Raw genomic sequence first — 20,988 nt, 5'->3', positions numbered from 1 at the left:
AGTTGTTTTGGCCGATAAAGTATAGTTTTAGACCACGACGGAGGGGCGCCGTCTCTAGCTAACTTGAGCCACTAGATACCACCGAGCACGAGTTGCCGTGTCGAGCATTGCAAAGTTCGCTAGAGCCAACTCTGCCCCGTTCGAGTTACAATCGGATTTGGACAGAATAGTAAAATATTAACCCCCAGGCAATTCCAACACCGACTATCCACCTCAGAGGAAAGTCTGGTTACCACGGAGCAAAGATGGGCAGTGTCGGTAGGCCAATCAGAGGCAGGCGGGGGTGGGTGTTTACGCAACCCTATCGGGATTTTGAATAACGCTACACCAGTGGTAACCAACCTTTTCAAGCCCAAGAGCCCATTTTATTCCCAATTGTAAGCCATGATCTACCACTATATGTTTTTTAAAAAAACACTTGTTTTTTGTGATTTCTGACAGGCTCAATGCATGTGCACACATCCAGACAAAGACTATAGTTTAAGAATAAATTCTGATACTCTTTCTAAGGAACGCACGTTCTTTGCAGGAAAGTGCAAGGTCAGATACATTATTTGGCTCTCATACAGAACTTTTACTGTCATACTAGTTACTTATTCTTGTTTCCTTGTTCCTCCCAGTAATTAGGATTTATGGGTTTTGATACTCTATCAAAACCCATAAATCCTAATTACTATCAGATAGAGAACTGATGAACAAACGAGTGCTTTGTGAAATAAGGTTACAGGTTACAGTTGTGTCAAAGTACACATAAAGAAACCAATAAACGTACTGGCACTGCAATAAAACAATGCTGCTAGCCGTGCTAGGATGTAGGATCCTGTTTTGGTCACGGCCACACAGCCAACTCAAGGTACGGCCACGGAGCCGACTTGGGGACCCAACGCAGCTCCTCCAAGGAAAACAAACAAATGAACGGAGCTGAACGTGAATCCCCCCCACCGCCCACCCCTTTTATTCCCTCACTGTATATGTTTCTTTTCCCTTTTTACCTCCTTTATGATGAATTCCTGTTCTGTCCTTTGTCTATATAGAAGTGTCTATTTGTACGTCTCTAAATGTGTTTGATGAATTGAACATTGTGGACCCTATTGGAAACAAGTGTAATGCTTAATTGGGTCGTCCACTCACAGTTAACAGCCTTTGTATTGAGTTTGTGCTTGAAATGTACTGTAATTCTGCAAACTGTTAATACATTTTTCAATCAATCAATCAATGTTGAGAGTGCGGAAATGTGACCACACTGACTCTCCTGATAGTTCAGATTTTTTTTAACTTAAGCTGCATGAAATACTTGCCATTAATATAGTGGTTGCAAGTTGCAACTGTATTAATTGATTGCCCGAGTCCCGTGGTGGGAGTTCTGCTCTGGTTTTGGTGAAATATTAAGTAGTTCCGGTCATTTTGTGGGAGCACAGGGGACCACGTATTAAAAGTAAATGAATCCACAAAACTAACGTCATTTGTATTCTTGACCTATTTCTAAAATATTAGTGCAACTTTCGTTCATTTTTTACCCCTCTATCACTCACTACGACCAAAACATTGTTCCATGTGATAGAGAGGTCAAAGTTGAACGAATGTTTTTCCGCCGGACCCTCCATAGTCAGAGTAGAGTAATCACTGCTTGCCTGTGTAGGTATAGTAGTGAGTGAGAGGCTGTTTATCTCTGTGGGTTTTTATACTGTTCTGTTCTGATATGCATGACTATTATGCACAAGTTGTGCATCACAACACGGGGGTTACCGGAGATAGCGGTCAAACAATAGAACAAGCGAACTCCGCAGTTGATGGCCCAATACACATGTCTGGGGCCATCACTGCAAGCTAATTCTAAATCCACGTGTATTGGTAGAGATGGCTGGCTGACACCCGCTTACTCCGGGATCTACTTGAATGGCTCGTGCGAGCTACTGGTAGCTCGCGAACCCCTGGTTGGTTACCCCTGCGCTACACCATCACTCAGTGGCTGTGATGCATGAGTGGCTGTGAACGTACCCGTAGTCATCGATGAGATGTGAGCCCAGCACCACCACCTCCAGCTCAAACTCGTCCGGCTGGGCTTTGATCCCAAACATGATGGGGGCCAGTTTGGAGTAGTCCGCCCGGTTACAGGTTGCCACACACACCCTCAACTTCTTCTTCATGTGCACCACCTGTGGGCAAGGTAACAGTTGAATTACAGATGCAGAGAGAGAGAGAGAACGAGAGAGAGACAGACAGACAGACACACTTAGAGCATTTCACTCAATTAAATCCTGATGCTTAGAGTCAGCACTACATGTCTAATGTAATGACCATTACACTGTAATCCTCTACAGACACCTTAGTCTGTGTGTAGAAGCCAGTGTTATCACACACACAAACGCGCACGCACACACACACACACACACACACACACACACACACACACACACACACACACACACACACACACACACACACACACACACACACACACACACACACACACACACACACACACACACACACACACACACACACACACACACAGTAAAATGGTGCATTTATATAGCACCTTTATCCAAGGTGCAACATTCACCCATATTCATATACTGATGGCAGCGGAAACCATACAAGGCACCAACCAGCACATCAGGAGCGATTAGGGGTTCAGTGTCTTGCTCAAGGACACTTCGACACTAACTCTGGGGGAGCCAGGGTTCGAACTGGCAACCCTGCGGTTACCATCCAGCCACTCTGCCACAGTGACACACACACACACACACACACACACACACACACACACACACACACACACACACACACACACACACACACACACACACACACACACACACACACACACACACACACACACACACACACACACACACACACACACACACACACACACACACACACACACACACACACACACACACACCTGATGTTGCTCCTCCAGTATCCCCCTCTCCATCTTTTCCCTGCTCCTTTGCATTCTCAAGTAGTACAGCTCCTAGAGAGAGAGAGAGAGAGAGAGAGAGAGAGAGAGAGAGAGAGAGAGAGAGAGACACAGACAGACAGAGTTAGGACAGTGTGAAAGCATGGTTGGTCGTCCACTCATTAAAACAAACACGGGTCATACTCACATGAGTTTTCCTATTATGCAGACGCTGAGGCATGGAAACAAAACATAACAAAAAGACAACTATGCTAAATTAATCTCTAGTGCCACTCATCATCATCATCATCAGTAGTATGCAGTTACACTTAATACACACAAAATCCTCAGTGTTAATTTAACATAAAAAAGGTTACAAATGGAAACGGAATTGACAAACAAACACATTGACCTCCTCAAATCAGAGAGCGTACCATGGAACCAAATAGCATTTGGTTCCATTTGTGTTTTGTAACCCGAGTTAAACTAACAGTAAGGATTGTACTACAGTATACAATGGTTCAGACCGTGGGAGAATGTGCATGCCATTCCAGGAATTCAAGTCATTCCACGTTCTCACGAGCTCTGTGAAAAGCGAGGCAAAGTATGCAAATTGGCATCCTGTCAGCTGGACAGACGCAAAATGTACAAGCCTAGATATGACCACAGGAAGTGATGACAGAAAGCATTAAGCCAATGACAGTCAGGGACTGGGCCCAGTCCTTTTGCATTTCAGTGAATGGATAAGGAGGAGGTCGTTAACATCACAAAACAGTGAAGGAAAAAAACAACAAACATGCCAAATATGTCAGAAGTATGTATTTGTTGCCTTAGTTGCTACTGCTACGCTTACAGTTTTCCAATATAATTTACATGTTCCCAGATCTCAATGTGTCCAGTATGTTTGCATTTTTCAGATTTGCAAAAGACCAAAAAAGTTCAACAACATAACTTTTGATAATTTTAGTATTTTATTTTAATGCCCTAGGTATACAGTAGATGGCCATTTATCCTTCTTTAAAAGATAAGATAAGATAAGATTCATAAGATACAATAAGATGATATATAGACCATTATTCCTTCCTCCATTACCTCCCTCCCTCCCAATTGTAGCACCAAAGCAGTACGAGTGAAACAGTGATACGTAGGTAATAATTTGAGTTTAATATACTATATATTTAATTTAGTCAATTATTACTTAAAACGGAAAACATTTGTGTTTCCTTGCAGATAAGATCTACAGTTACAATATAATATATAATCCACGTACACTGATCCATAATTTCAGGCGATGGAGATGAGAGACCTTTCTAACCAATGACATTTAGGCTATACTGTACAGGGTACGGTTAAAACAATCATCTCATCCTCATATAGCTACGATGTGATATCTTTTATATTCCTGCCTTGAGTAACTATGCATGGACTGTAGCATCGAATGAAACAACCGCTATTGTTCAGACTATAATTGGCATGGGGAAGAAGGGGGACCCCTAATGACCCCAACCCTCCGACCAGCTACAGAGGCTGGACTGTGGATGATTCCTGGTATCACACTGACCGGACCACCGCACCCCACCACACCGCCTTTGTTCCCCGCTATGTTGATCAAGGCCCAGAGTCAATATTGGCCTGGAGTGACCTATAGAGGCCTGTGCACAGATGTGTTGATGCTCCATCCATTCTAGAACACACTGTCCTCATGGCCGGTACAAGCTTTTCACAAACACAATGTTTACCAAGCCAGGAGGACTGCCCCTCCGCCCTGGAATTGTACAAAAGTCAGAGCCATGAAGTGTTTTTGCACCAGACAAGAGAGAGCAGCCTAAGTGTTGACTTCAAATGCAACAATGGCACCACCGCCATTTCTATGGCGACAACACGTTAACTTTTAGCCAGCTGAGCAGAAAAATCACGTGCAACACAAGATACATCTTTGAAAAGGGGACTGTGGAGCTAGCATGCCATGCATGGCTGCCACTGAAATCTGTGCCATGGTCATACTCTTGAATTTCTTATCGTCTCTGATGGGTGGTAACCTCATTTGTCCAAATCTGTTCATTTTCAAGATTCAAATTCTAAAGTAGCTTTTAAAAAAATGGCGCTTTGCTCCATGTTTCCAGCTTGTGGATCTTTTGTGTGACGCTGTAGTATGATAGGGCGTTAATTTACACAAAAACACACACAAAGTTAGAATATGGAGATAGGAGGTTTCTGCCTGACAGCGATGTTATGTAACGCAGAATTTCTCTGTCGGAGCCAGGTGGCTTTTTCACTACAGGAAACAGCCACTGTATTCTCCTTGTTACTGTGTAACCAGGCTTAACAGTCACACTGAATACATTATCAGGAATGAGGCCTGCCGTAAGGGATTCCTGTCTACTATTAGAAGTCTCAGTTGGTCAGAAGGTTTTTCCTCTGCCCAGATTAGGTTGAACCACAATTGCTAAGTGGAATCTCTCAAACACATCTAAATGACAACTTCTGCATTGGTTTTCAAATAGACAGAAGAATCACCACAGCCAAATCTTTATTAACAGGTGGATAACGACAGCTGCGTCCCATTTGGAGCATTATTATTTATGTGGAATGACAGAACACTTAATATGCCATATTGACAGTTAGAAATATATTATTTTGTTCCAAATATCCACAGGTTGATAAACTAGATATAGCCAATGTTCTGGGCTTTATTTAATATTGTGAAAACGTCCGGAAATACCCATTGGTTTACGAAACATTCTGATCTGGTTAGCCAGTGATATATTCCCCTCTCTAAAGTTGGCTGTGTGTGACTTTGTAAAACCAAACCAAACCATGTTACCAGCCAACAGAGATGTAGTCAGTGACTGCCCAGAGGGCTGGCATAGCTGTCTGGGCACCTAGGCTGCCTGACAGCGTGTCACAGGTTCGAGTCCCGATCCGAATCTTATAAAGTGACATGCTTCTGCATTCTGCAGCACAGTGACATGCTTGGTGCTCCATTATCTCCCTGTTCACACAGCCAGCCATGTGCCAAACCATTTCAAATGTTACTGGGCGAGCTCGTTCAAATCAAAAAGGCCAGTGGTTCCCAAACCTAAACACTTAAAATGTGTTCCGTGACCCAGTTCAAAGAGGAAAGTTGCCAATAGCCAATCTACAAGCTCACAACGTGATGTGCTGTGAGCTTGTAGATTGTCTGTTTTCTTTTTTTAATGTTCACCTACAGTAGAATGACATGCCCAAAGTATAGGTCACCAGGTTGAATCTATAGTGGAATAATTGCTGATATCAATGTTGTCAAAAACATTAAGTACCGGTAATAAATGAACAACATATTGGCCAGACCGATATATTGGTCAGACTCTACCATAAAGTTAAGTTAGTTAACAGAGAAAAACAACACTCTGGAATGCTTGGTTCAATTTTGTGATTTGTTTTCCCAATGGTGTCCGTGAATATTTCCTTAGCCTCATTTCTTAACCTGCTGCCTCCATAAATCTACATTATTTATCGTTAAAGACTGATCTTCACTTGGTCTGATAGTTTGACAAACAAACAAACAGTCTTGGAACAGCAAAAAAGTTGAAAACATTAAAACTTTTTGTTTATGTAAGACTGTTTTAATAGGGTTGCATCATCATCCATCATTCACCGTCTAGTTATAATGTGAAGGGGGCCATGAATTCAGCCGCCTAAGTAATTACACTAGAGAAGACGTCAAGTTGAGCAGGAAAAGCCTTTGAGTTCATAGTTGACATTTGGCAAGATAGATAAAACACATTCACATTTCCAAAAACAGTGACTCAACTTCCAGTTAAGAGTTTGTGCTCCGTCACACCGCAGTGTCTTGTGCTGAAAATAGCCGATATACAAGCTCACAACGCGGTGCGGATGCTCCACGTTCTGATATAGAGCTGATATTTTCAACAGGGTATGAATCAGCATTTTGGTCTCAGGTGGTCAGAGTCAGACCAATCTGAGAATCCCATCGGCAAATAGAGTCAGACAGATCCACCCATCTCATTACGTCATCAGTTCCAGTCATCAGTCCTCATGTCTGGGTTTTACCAGGGAAAACTGAAGCCCAGAGGTAGAAAAAGTACTCAATTGTTTTACTTAAGTAAAAGTATCAATAACACAATGTAGAACTACTTCATTACAAGTAACAAGTAAATCCGGAACTCAAAATGTACTTGAGTAAAAGTACACAAGTATGGGCATCAAAATATACTTAAAGTACCAAAAGTAGAAAGAACTCACTATGCAGAATGTGCATAACGGGGTAACGGAGGTGTTTAACCCATTCAGGCCTGACGTCGAAATTTAAAAAAAAAAGTTTTCTAAATCATGACAATTTTCGGAAAGATTTGAGGCACATTTTAACGATTTTTCAAAAATAGCAGACCTACAAGTTCATAGCGCGCCACTCGGTGGCGCGCTATGAGCTTGTAGATCTGCTATTTTTCAATAGCTAAATTATAACAATGTTTAAAACACCAAAACGGGTTCCCGCCCCAAAATGGGTTAATGGTTAATGTGGTTAAACGCTAACGTGACATGGATGCGTTCCAGGTCTCAATGGATTAAGGGATTTAGACAGGTAACCAAAATACCAACTTTAGTGGGGGAACACCCTTTCCCCACTCCTAAATCCCCAAATAGTGGCTTTAGACAGATGAGACAAAAATGGAGCCCTAGATTTCTTAGAAGTGCTTTAAAAGTCCTCACTCCAGCAGTGACAAACATCTGGCTAGCACTGCCCCCTCTAGTATTCTCATGGCATCATTATATGCAACTTGCAACCTGTGCATGCTAGACTTTTTCTAACATGACCACAGGTGTGCAGTATAAAGCGGTGTGCAATATGCCTTGAACAAGGACACTTTCACTTTAGTGGAACAATGGCAGAACTTTCGGGCAATAGTGTTTGCTTGAGCATACAACTTCCGACATTGTCTGTATATATCATCATCATCAGTCATTTGATCCGAACAATTACTTGATTACAGTATTCCATAATAAATTTGTTTTGGCCTCGCCAACTTTATGCACCTCACTGAGGTGCTGGACAGACTCACAATTCAATTCATACACAGTATATTCTTTCCTTTTTCTTCTTTTTTCTCCATTCATTTATGATTTCTTACTTTTAATCAATGCTAAATATCTCTGTATTCCAATATTCCGGTAATCATTGCCATAGTGTGTTTATTTCAGTAGCAGGGGCCTCCCGGCTCCCAGTCGCTCCACCTCCACCAGGGCTGGTTCTAAGGGGACGGGGTGTGCAGAGTGCAGACCCCACCGAAATGTGCGTGACGGTGTGTCCTGCCCAGTGCCCACCAAATCAAAAGTTAATATTTATTTGTAGCCAATATAAAACATACCACAAAATATCAGTACCATTTATCAGTTATGATTGGGTGGGCAGCATTTTTAGAGAAATTGAACCCATCTGAACAATGTTTTCCTTTAAGTGCTGTTAACCGACAGGAAGTGGCGTGCACATAAGACACTAGGTGGTGCTTGAGCACCTGCCCTTTTGCCCTCTGGACAGCAATGTGCCCTTTTGAATGTTCGTTTTTTGTAAATTTTATTTTTGTTTTGTACAGTGTACAGTATGTGGCCCATGGTGATCAATTCTGGATTAAAAGCTTCCAATATATTATTTATGCCCTAAAAATCTATAAATCTCACACACTATTAAGGCGGTGGTTCCATGCACCGCACAAGGTGCCCTTTTTTTCCTTCACTTGAGCACCTGCCCCTATAAATGTCTGTGCACGCCACTGCCAACTAACCTGACTCCGCCAGATTGGGCAGCAGAGAGTACACTGGGTTTCCCCCCTCCTGCTCCCATCTGGGAACTCTCAGGCAGACTTGATGCTCCGGCCACCAAATGGCCTGGCCAATCAGCGGCAGCTAGAGGCGGGATCAAGGCATACACAGTGCTGCCTTGATCCCACCTCTAGCTGCCGCTGATTGGTAGGGTGCGGATGGAAATTGGGTTACTGTTGGTCAAAGAAGGAGAAGATAGATAGACTAGAAAAAGTGCCCCTCGGGGCACAGGTCTCCACCAGGGTAGGTCAGGTTGTGGCCTCCTGGTGGCGCTATAATAGGCCAATGTGAAAAGGGTACAATTTCTTCTTACGACTTGGATGGCAATTGGATGATCTGCAAAAATCCACCTGTTGGTGGCGCTATAACAGGCCAATGTGAAAAGGTGGGATATATTCCTCAGCCTAGTAGGAACGTCTGTGAAAGATTTCACATAAATTGCACGCTGCGTTCATGATTTGAGGCTTTTTGTTCAAATCGGGCCAATCCTGCAAATTTTGAAAGTCACTGTTAGCCAATCAGGATGGAATATGCAATATCGGACAGATCTGTCTTGATCACATGACTATAGAGATACTGTGTAACGATTTGCGGGATTTTTGGACAAAATATGGAGGAGTAATATCAAAAAATGTGTTTTACAAAAGTCGGCCTCCTGGTGGCGCTATAACAGGCCGTTCTGGAAAATGTGGGGCAGAGGTTCATTGTTGGCATCCATGGAGTGTGTGTGCAAAGTTTGGCATGGATCGGGCCAACGGTGCCGGAGATTAGCTGGTAACAGACGGACGGAAGGACGGACACACACACACACACACACACACACACACACACACACACACGGACGGAGTGCAAAACATACTCTCTCCCCATGCCTTCGGCCTGGTGGAGACAATAATCTCAGATGATAGCATAGTTTTCTATGCATTTCGGGGGATTATTACGCTATGCGGTGCGTGCGGGATGCCCCCCCATATATTCGTCCTGCCCACCCTAGTGGGCCAGGCTACAGCAATAAATCGTCAACTTACATTTTCTAACAGTGACACTAACCCTATTCTCGATTTCTAAAAAGAAACATAATATTAGGAATGATTATGACTAATAATGGTCGTTAATGGTTGCTTCAGACCAGAGCAGTCTCAGCAGTGTTCTGTGAAGCAGTGTTTCAAGAAGAAATCAAACTAAATTTTAAGAAATTCCATAAATTAGAAAACAAATGTTTAAGAAGTAGTGAAACAAGAAGTGAAATACTAGTTAAATTAGCAGATCTACAAGCTCACAATGAAGTATGAAGTGGCGCGTTGTGAGCGTTTTTTGGGATCTTGACCTAAACAGTAAACAGTTTGGGAACCACGGAACTAGATGTTGTCCCCCAGGCCTGGACCACCACCACCAACATGACAGCACACTCTCCTGGGTGAATAATCTGGGAAATACACTGGACTGTGGACAGAATGTGACACAGTCCTACTGATGAAGCACAACACACATGAAAGTCAGGTTGTGTACTGATTGAAGACACCATATACACAAACCTATCAACATTATTTTTTTAAACTTTTTGTGGATTGTTTTTTGTAAATTAGAGCCCTACTTGATCCTACTACAGTATCACACAAAAGCATTACAATATGCGTGCCGTGAAGTGATGCTACTTTTGAATCCTGAAAAGCAAGCATTTTGGACACGTGAGGTTTCCACCTGACTGACGATATGGTATACATACTTGTATTTGTTTTTTAATAATCTCTCTCTATATATATATTTTTTATAATAGATTGAATTGATTAGTTTGATTCACCGCGTTGCACCACACTAACACATACAAACTGTATGGCCTCTGCACACATGTTGCTGTGTGTAACACGATCAGAACAATGTGTCCCACAAAATTAGACACACACAAAAAAGTGAGATTAGATTTGCCTGTCTGTCTGTGTGGCGCACACACCCACACCCACATGTGTTGTGGGTGGGTGGGTGGGGTCGCGTCCGAGGTCCCACACCCTCGCTTTACTCAACAAGTTTAGACAGCAGAATAGCTCTTTACAGCGGTGGTCTGGAAGAACAGTGACGGGGGAGGGTGGGTGGGTGGGTGGGCTTCTATACTGTTAGTACAGTTTGTACTGCCTGGAAGTTCAGCTCCAGTGAAGCAGGCCGGAGATTTAAAAGTGTCTTGCTCAAAGGCAGCTGATGACCGTTTTGAGCATGTCCGCGTAGTAGTGTGTAACATACGCGTTTTACAGAATGACAATTACATTATTAGGACACTCCTTTGGTGTGCTGATGATCTGTTCTTTCCTGAACGTGTGTGAGTTCTATTATGGGTTAATAATAATAATGTTTATTGTCCCGAAGGATATTCATCTTCACAGGTCTGTTCAACACCAACAACAAAAACAACACATAGTACAGAAAAACATAACACCAAGACAAACAAAAACATGAGTTCCCCACTGTATACAGAACCAACTTCCCAGCCGTGACAACTTGATCCACCGAGTGTATTTAGTGGTTGGTTCATTGGTTGTTCGTTTGGGTGCCAGATGGGCCATTGTGACAGGACCTGCTGCACCACCCTTTTTTGTTGTTGTCTCAGGCCATCATTGAGAGCCCAAGGCCTCTTTTATGCTTCGTTGTACGCCGAACGTAGAAGATCTACGTAGAAGATCGGCTATGTTTGGCAACTCCACCCCGCTGAACAAATCTAATTTACAAAAAATATATATCTGTAAACATGTGATGAAGTCCAATGAATGAATAAACACACACACATACAAGCACAAAACCTCCAGTCCATGGCATGCAGTCATGCCTTTTTCCTCCCACCACAAAATATTCATAATTCCACATAGACACTTTATGCTATAAATCCTGTGGTTCTGCCTAAACCTCACTCAGCACGCCCACTAACACACACACACACACACACACACACACACACACACACACACACACACACACACACACACGCACACGCACGCACAATTTCTAAACAAGCATCACAAGACAGCATCAGCAGCAGCCGGCAAACACTGTGCTATGCTATGGGGGCAGGGAGGGAAGCATGTGAGATAGATAAGGCAGAATGAAACAGCCTAAAGGTAGGAAGAGAGAGAGACAGGGACACACATACAGAGACAGAGAGAGAGAGAGAAACAGACAGACCGACTGAGAGAGAAGACATGAAAACAGAACAAGGCATCTGACTCACATGAGGGTTTCTGCCCATGGGTCCCAGATGGATATCCATCCCACACCTCTTTGGATTCTATAAGCCAAAACGCTCTCTGCTCTGCTCTCTCCTTTCCTTTCCTTTCCTCTCCTCTCCTCTCTCTCTCTTTCTCTCTCTCTCTCAGGTCTGTCTCTCTCTAGGCATCAACCAGGCCAGCTCGGCTCCGCTGCATTACAGAGGCCTAGCAATACGCCAGCAAGGCAGCAGAGAGGAAAAGGAGAGAATGAAAGGAAGAGACAGAGGGAGGCCGGCGCAGACATAGAACGGGGGGGGAGGGGCCGCGCGGGGGTAGCTCATTTGCATCCGAGCTCCTGATTGGCCGGGAGGGAGAGGGTGAGAGGAAATGTGGGTTCCTTCCTGTGTGTGTGTGTGTGTGTGTGTGTGTGTGTGTGTGTGTGTGTGTGTGTGTGTGTGTGTGTGTGTGTGTGTGTGTGTGTGTGTGTGTGAAATGCAGCATCCTCTTCTCTGACACTAGACGCATGCTAGCTTGGAGTCTCCTAGAGACCAGTGGTTCTCAAACTGGGAGTTGGATCCCCAAATTATTGTCTCCACCAGGCCAAAGGCATGGGGAGAGAGTATGTTTTGCACTCTGTCCGTGTTACCAGCTAATCTCCGGCACCGGTAACCCGGTCGATGCCAAACTTTGCACACACACTCCCTAGATGCCAACGATGAACCTCTGCCCCAGATTTTCCAAAACGGTCTGTTATAGCGCCACCATGGAGGCCGACTTTTGTAAAACAAATTTTTTGCTATTACTCCTCCATATTTTGTCCAAAAATCCCGCAAATCGTTACACACTATTTCTATAGTCATGTGCTCAAGGCGGATCCGATATCTCATATTCCATCCTGATTGGCTAACATTGGCTTTCAAAGTTTGCAGGATTGGCCCGTTTTGAACAAAAAGCCTCAAGTCATGAACGCAGCGTGCAATTTACGTGAAATCTTTCACAGACGTTCCTACTAACTAGGCTGAGGAATATATCCCACCCTTTTCACACTGGCCTGTTATAGCGCCACCAACAGGTGGATTTTTGCAAAACACATTTTTGGAACAAAATGCCTCACCAGTAGGCCACAACCTGACCTGCCCTGGTGGAGACCTGTGCCCCGAGGGGCACTTTTTCTAGTTATATTTTATTTATTTTTTGGGGGGGTCCAGTCCCTAGATTATTTGCAATATTGAAACTCACTCAGTAAAAGGAACAATTTAAGGACTTTTAAGAAAAAAAAATAAGACCATTACTGCATCAAAAGTAAACTATTCTATATGAACAATAAGCAATTTACAGTATATTGTCAAACATTCATGGTCAATTACTTAAGAAATACGCATAAGAAATAGGCTATGTGAAAATAGCAGATATACACGAGTCACGACGTGAATGTAGATCTGTGGAACAGAGTCAAACAAAATGCAATGCCTCAACAGTCCAACTCCTACAAGGAGATCACAGCCAGAAGAGTTTGAGAACTGCTCTAATCTAGACTCCAGAGAGCACCGATTTTCACAGTGAGCTTGTTAAGATTGACTATTTAAAAAGAAAAGAAAAAAAAACACTTGACAAAAGCTGACAAAACTTCTTGGCATGAAAATGTTCGAGAACCAAGAACACGAGACAGTTCCAACTGAGACATCAACCGAGCCTGGGATAACACAACAACTTTAGATAGCACTTTTTATATTCATAAAGCAGTGATCGAGTACTTTACAAGCTTGATCCTCATGCCACTGTAAATATGAGACAGAGAAAATACAGTAGAGACACAGGAAGCGAACAATTGTTGTCAGGAGAGACAACATAAAACATAGCAGCAAAGTAGGTTAATCCTCAGACAGAACAATGAATAATGACCACAAGCTCAGCTAACACAGGATGTCTGATCCTCCCTTTCCTAGGACACTCTGGCCAACACTCCCTACAGGCTCCCCAGTTGTGACTTTTATTTTTGAGTGGTGAAACCACTCCTATAGACAGCTATGTGTGTGTCTGTCCCTGTGTCCCTGTGTCCGAGCACGAAAATAGCGTTATAGAGTTTGTTCACCACCACCAAGTGTCACTGTTGCACAGCCTAACACACAGACACAGTCACACACAGGCCAGGGAGGAGGGCTTGTACAGTACAGTCAGCGACGGCTCCAGAAAATTGTGACTGGGGGTGCTGGCTATTTAGAGGGGGGGCTAATGAATCTTGGTTTACATAGAAGTCAGTCAATTGGGCTTGTTTTGAGGGGGGGCTTAGGGGGGGCTAAGCCTCCACCAGAGGGGGATAAAGCCCCCCGTCCCCATGCCCCCGTCCCCGAGTACAGTACAGTACAGTACAGTACAGTACAGTACAACTCACTTCAGACGGGTCTGATTTTTATCTTTTATTTTATAGTTTTAGCCTTTATTTAACCAGACAGGCTAGATTAACCCATTATTAAGACCTGGCTGAGGCTGATTCTACAAATTCCTTCTAAATCAGTAGTTCTCTAACTTTTTTGTGCCATTAAGGACGTGACAAAGGATGTGTTTGGCCAGACGCAGACAACCATCAGATTTTTGTGCCAGGGTCCCCCAGGGTCCCCAGGTTTTTTGAAACCACGTGATCAGTGATTTTCTGTTGGGCGCCAAACGTGAACCGTAACAGAAACTCAGAAAGGCTTCTTAAAGGGGGGCATGCCTGACATACCAATAGTCACTCACCCGTGGCTCCGACATACGTGGCCGGTTAAGACACACCTGTGGCTTCTGCGTGTGTTTAGGATTAGGCTATTGTTTGGGGTAGGGTGTTGGACTATTGTGTGTTGGACTGTTGGGATGTTGGACCAAAACTATGCGCCCCTTCTTACAAAAGCGATTGTGAAACATTGAGCAAGCAAATAAGTTTAAGGTGTGGAACAGGACAGTAATTCCAAGATAGTAGCTGTTCTGCTATTTGTCGTAGTTTAAAAGGAAGTGTTTCTATATATAACCTGTCAATGGTAAGGACAGGCTCTTGGCGTGCTATAAACGGAAAATCCTGAACCTTTTTTTAGGTGTAGTCTATAGTCCAGGGGTTCCAAAACTGGATACCCACAAAAGGTTCTCAACCTTTTCAGGCCGCAAATCAAATTTGAACTGGGGACCTGACTTGTGACCCTTAATTGTAGGAGTTGAGGCATTACATTTACTTGGTTACAGATAAATCTTACTGATTTTCTTTGGTAATATTTGACAATTTGGCCAATTTTTATAGTATAGTTTGTTCATTACTTTTGAAGCAGTAATGAATGGTCAAAAAAGATACCCTGTATAGTATACGCTGGTTTGTTTACTGTTTAGTGATAAAACAACACTTGGGGACCCCCCAAAATAATTTGGGTCCCCCAGGGGGTCCCAGCCAACAGTTTGAGAACCACTGCTCTAGACCACACATGGGCAACATACAGCCTGTGGGCCATAGTCACAGACCCGGCACAAACAGGCCAACTAGTTTTAATTAACAGGCCAACAAGTTTTAATTTCGACCGCAGGTCGCATTTACTATGAAAACGTGCATTTCCCGTTAGTCAGTCCGTCCGTCCGTCCGTCACCCACCCCACACCTCCATATATGGTCATGCCTTGTGACATCACGTGACATCATCAGGGATGGAGATCCCTGATGTCATCAATATTAAGCCCATATATGGGAATGCTCATATATGGAGATCCCTGATGTCATCAATATTGGCCAGCAACTCTACATCTGACCTCAAACCCTTAGATCTCCATATATGGAGATGAACTGTTCTGACATTCCTGATTGATCCTTCCCCATACATCCTTCGTCTCCCTTTTGACTGATACCTGTCCATTCAAACTCTAGACGGGCCCGCCCCAAAGTTAGTAGTGTAGCCGGTGAAAACTACAGTTCTCAACAGCCCGACCCTATCTGGGCCATCATCAAACCCTGTACACTGCCCCCGCTGCCACCCTTAGATCTCCATATATGGAGCTGACCTGTTCTGACATTCCATATGTTGATCTGACCTCATCAAACCCTGTACAGTCAAGACACGCTCCATATATGGCCAGTACAGAATTCATTACATATGTTGATCTGACCCCCTATGCCAAAGCACCAGCGCTCGCCCAGCAGTCTGCCGTCACCCAGGCAGATGCGTGCACGCGACCTCGCCTGTCGCTTCTCGCCCTCAGGGCGTCTTACTGGTATAATTGTCTCCACCAGGCCGAAGGCATGGGGAGAGAGTATGTTTTGCACTCCGTCCGTCCGTGTGTCCGTCCGTCCGTCTGTGAACAGCTAATCTCCGGCACCGCTAACCCGGTCGATGTCAAATTTTGCCTTGAAGTCTTTCAGATTTCTCAGACTCCATCTTGATTGGCTAAGATTGGCTTCCAAAGTTCACAGGAGTTCTCAGTTTCAAACAAAATGCTGCTGCAAATCATGAACACATTGTGTGATTTCTGTGAAATTGTGCACCCACATTCCCACTAGGCAGAGGAAGAAATGCCACATGCACATTTTCAACTCAGCCTCATGGTGGCGCTATAACTGGCCGAAAAGTGTTTTTACCTCTAACTGCACGGATCTGTGGATAACTTTGTATGCCAACTCCCTAGAGGCCAAGGAAAAACCTTTGCCTGGAATTTTTCACATCTGCTCTTTATAGCGCCACCAGGAGGTCATTTTCTAATATTACTCCTTCAGATTTTATCCAAATTTCACGCAAATCGGTACACATGCTCTCCATAGTCATGTGATCAAGACGGGTTTGTTTGATTTCTCATAATCCACCCTCATTGGCTACGATTGGCTTCTAAACTTTTCAGGAGTAGCCCGCTTTGTATCCGTTTTGTACAAATCGCCACAACTACTCAACGCAGCGTCCGATTGTGGTGAAACTGTGCATGCATATTCCCACTAGGCTTTGGAAGAAATGCCACTTGACAGTTTTCAAATCAGCCTCATGGTGGCGCTACAACAGGCCAAGCCGCGTCACACACACACACACACACACACACACACACACACACACACACACACACACACACACACACACACACACACACACACACACACACACACACACACACACACACACACACACACACACACACACACACACACACACACACACACACACACACACACACGTTTATATTGCTCCTAAACATTTTGCCAAACATCACACACACACACTCCTATCCTCCTGGTGGAGACCTGTGCCCAGAAGGGCACTTTTTCTAGTTCAGTCTTCCGTTTTAAGTTTCGGCCCTTCACTCGCTTTACTTTATTGAAGTCAGTAACTATGGCCTTCTGGGGGGAAAATGCTGCCCACCCATGATCTACATTTACAACAATGACCAGTAATCTTCAAGAGTCATTGTTGGGTAGAGGGGGTTGGGGAGCTAGGAGACAACAAAAACACCTTTTCAGGAGATTGAACATTAAGTTTGATGTCACCGTCACCAGCTAGTTATTCATGTGAGAATTTGTCGTAAGACAATCCATATTACTATACTTTGGGGTACACCGGCGTTGCGAGGGGAAAATTGCCTATTTACAAGCTTGTAGATTGGCTATTTCTGCTATTTTGTTAGCGAAAGGGACACCAGGTTGAAGGTGGTTAAACCCGACATGCTTCTTAGCCATGGGGAGAACAAAAGTAATACCACTTGAACTTCTAACTTTTACACAAAACTAAAGTCTAGGGTTTTCAAATCACTAGTCGAAGAGGCTTATGGAAGAGAGAAATGTATACCCCAGACAAAATATAGCCTAATGGCATCTGCCAGCTTGCTGGTGGTGATTTCCCACCTTACTTCTCTCTTATTTTAACCAATGGAGCTCACTTCTGCATCTGTGTCGACTAGAGGAAATGTAGGTGGGTACATGCACTTCAAGTCTTTCAGTTGTAGCAGATTATGTAGAAAAAGAATGTGTCATGTCATACCATTGAAAGTAATGAAATGGTAAGAAAACACTAAATCCTGGCTAAAAGAGGAAATAAGAGAAGTTAGAATTAGGACATAGATAGATAGGATAAAGCAAAGAATAGTAATAAAGCACAAAGTAATAAAACAAGAACAAGAAATGGGTAAGGGATTATAAAAAGTTAAAAAACACAAAAGGTTAAAATATGGAGATAAGAGGTTGCTGCTCGGCAGTGACAATATACTCAGTTGACCGGAGTCTCACAGGGCTTTATACTAGGCCCACTTCTGTTTTCGCGCTACACTAAACATTTCACTGAAAATAGCAGATCTACAAGCACACAACGATCTGTGTGCTTGCCTTTTTGCAACAATTTGGACATACAATGGTGGTTAAAAGATGCTACTAGAGTTGTCTAATCTGGTACGCTAATTTAGAACAGACAGGAGAAGGCGACCAATATAAAATCGTATCTAAAAACAAGCAGTGAACCAGCGAAGAGAGGCTAGGATGGGTGCAATCTGGTCGCCCTTAATCTAAATGAAAATCGAAATAAAAGCATGGATGACTTTCTCAAGGTCGATATGGAATAAGCAGGATTTAACTTTTCCTTAGCTGAAGGAGGCAAGATTCAATAGCCAAGGTTCAGTCTAAATACTCCCACAGTCAGGGCAGCATAACAACAAGAACACAAGCCACCAGGATTCCCCTGAATAATGCAGATTAACTCAAAGGGGCCAAATATTAAAATAACTTTTTATCTTTTATTTTTCAGCTGGAGGAAATTCTCATACACAAGTCACAATGTGCTGCATGTTGTTTGCATCCCTGGCTTTTAGGGGGATGTAAATCCGTGTCATAACACTGAATGTTATGTTATGTTATGTTAAATATGCGTAAAAAACAACAATAATCTGTATTACTGCCTGGTATATGATCTGATATCAAACCGGCTTTAAAATGTCTACACAGACCCAGACCTACCAGCAACGTGCACTGCTGAAGCTGATTGGGCACAGCTGAGGTCAGAGGTGAATTCTAACGAGCGATGTAAAAGTGTAACTGCCTTTTCTAACTGCGTTCACAACTTCCCCAATCCCATTCCATACAGGAATGATCCGAATGAATAATGGCTTTGGCCCATTATTAAACACATGATCACTTTAACTGGATCAAACAGTTGATTTGGACAAAAATAAAATAAAAACAAAATAAATAATTCCACATAGACATTGTATCTATAATCATTTCACTTTTTCTTAACAATTATAGCCGAAATTGCAGATCTACAAGCTCACAACCCCTGCTGACAATGCATCGCAATGCGACACGTTGTTACTACTTTCGAATAGCCAAGATATAAAATAGGGCTTAAACATGTTTAAACTGTTCCTCATTTTGCTGGGAACCCCCTGCCCCGACACCCCGTCAAGGACCCCCGGGGTTCTCTGGACCCCAGGTTGAGAACCACTGAGCTAAAAGATATGGCCAATGTAGCCACAGTTCAAAGGGAAGTGTAGTGCATTCTGCATCTTTATTCCTTGCCTAAAGGCCAAATCCTCCCACTGAAAGAGTCCTTTAATAACTAAACAAAGGAATGCTAAAGTTTTTGCCTTCGGGCTAGTATTTCTGATTGAAGTAGGAAGCCGGTTGCCTCAACTTGTCTTACTATTTTTACTATGCTTCTAAATGTTAGAAAAGTTTAGAAAACGTTCACCTGGCTCCTGTAACGCCAAAACATTGTTGGCTAAACAACAATGTTTGATATGTGCAGCATGGTAGAGCCTAACCAGGCTCTTTTTCACAGCACTGTCATGTTGTGGTTCTCAAAGTGGGGTCCAGGGACCCCCAGGGGTCCATGGGGGACTTCCAGAGGGTCAACAGCAAATGTAGCAATAACTACTTGATGCATATATAAGTTGGCTATTCAAAACTAGCAGATGTACAAGCTGTGAGCTTGTGAACGTTTCAAAAATAGTGAAAATAGCCAAGCTCAGAACATTGTGAAGCTCTTGTAAACTGAAGTGAGTGGGACCCTATCTTGCGCATCGCCTTACTCCTTACGTATTAGCCATATTCTACTATTTTTAGAAACATTTTAAAATAGTTCAACTAGTCGACCTGTCACCTAAATCAACACATTGTGAGCTTGTTGATTGGCTTTTTGAACTATTTAAAAATGTTTTCCAAAATAGTAAAAATCACACCCGTGTGAACTGAGTGGTGTAAGGTCTTATATAGACTGATCAGCTGTGGTCTGACGTAATGTCTGACGTAATGAAATCACACCCGTGTGAACTGGGTGACCATAGCAACCATGCTCATTTTTTGGTACGAACAGACAGACAGACAGACAGACAGACAGACAGACAGACAGACAGACACGTAAACTAACAAAGCCAGTTGTAGGAGTGGTTTACACCACTCAAAAATGGCAAAAATGTTTAGGGGTAAGGGGTAAGGCAGCGTGCAAGATATAGGGCCCAAAATGTGTTTTGGTGCATACAAGGTATTAGTGCACACTACACTACTATGTGGCCTTTGTAATGTGGTGAGAAATTGAACCCAGATTACAGCAAGCCAAGCCGGAGCTGACCTCCACAGGGTTGACTTTCACATGTGTACTGACTAAGTGATGCCTGTTTTATTACAGTTAATCTTAGATTAACTGTAATAAAACAGGCTGCTATTTGACATGAGGGAATGGCATTATTGGCAACACTTCACCAAGCTTGTTGTTGTATGTAGGCTAGGATGGACTTGGCATGAGAAAACTGACATCTTCTTGATGTTGACATAGTTACAACACCCTGATGTGTACCAGGATCTGTATAAAACAAATAATCAAAGATCTAAAGCTGGTTTCTGAGAATCGGTTCTACAGTTTGTAGAATGGGCACAGTTAAAACAAAAGTACAGGTCAATACAAAATCTTTACATCAGGGTACTCCATTTTCAATTCATCAGAACATTTAAAGACGTAAAAATATACATTTCTATGAAAAAAGGAAATAATCATATTGATGATTTCAGTTGAAGAAAGTAAAGTGCTATTTGAGAATGGTTTTGAAGGAGTCAAAGGACAATGTTTTATTATTAGTAGAACGCAGGACGAACCTTCCG

General features: G+C 43.1%; 1 protein-coding gene across 2 annotated transcripts in view; it reads right to left on the bottom strand.

Annotated features, from left to right (window-relative positions):
* gne (glucosamine (UDP-N-acetyl)-2-epimerase/N-acetylmannosamine kinase) overlaps window positions 1-20,988 on the bottom strand; it is a 47,425-nt gene that overhangs the window by 23,470 nt on the left and 2,967 nt on the right. Inside the window, exons 1-3 of one of the 2 annotated variants that reach the window (XM_079498228.1) lie at window positions 11,940-12,159; window positions 2,909-2,980; window positions 1,999-2,156 (exon numbers count right to left, since the gene is read on the bottom strand). In XM_079498228.1, coding sequence (XP_079354354.1) covers window positions 1,999-2,156; window positions 2,909-2,980; window positions 11,940-11,978 — 269 coding nt within the window. In that variant the 5' untranslated portion in view covers window positions 11,979-12,159. Of the gene's footprint in view, window positions 1-1,998; window positions 2,157-2,908; window positions 2,981-11,939; window positions 12,160-20,988 lie in introns of those variants that run through there. The other variant, XM_079498229.1, reaches the window with a different exon arrangement.

This window comes from Electrona antarctica (genome assembly GCF_951216825.1).
Source record: "Electrona antarctica genome assembly, chromosome: 4".
NCBI classification, from domain to species: Eukaryota; Metazoa; Chordata; class Actinopteri; order Myctophiformes; family Myctophidae; genus Electrona; species Electrona antarctica.
The sequence above is the reverse complement of the archived record's forward strand: the minus strand, read 5'-3'. Positions and strand labels throughout refer to the sequence as shown.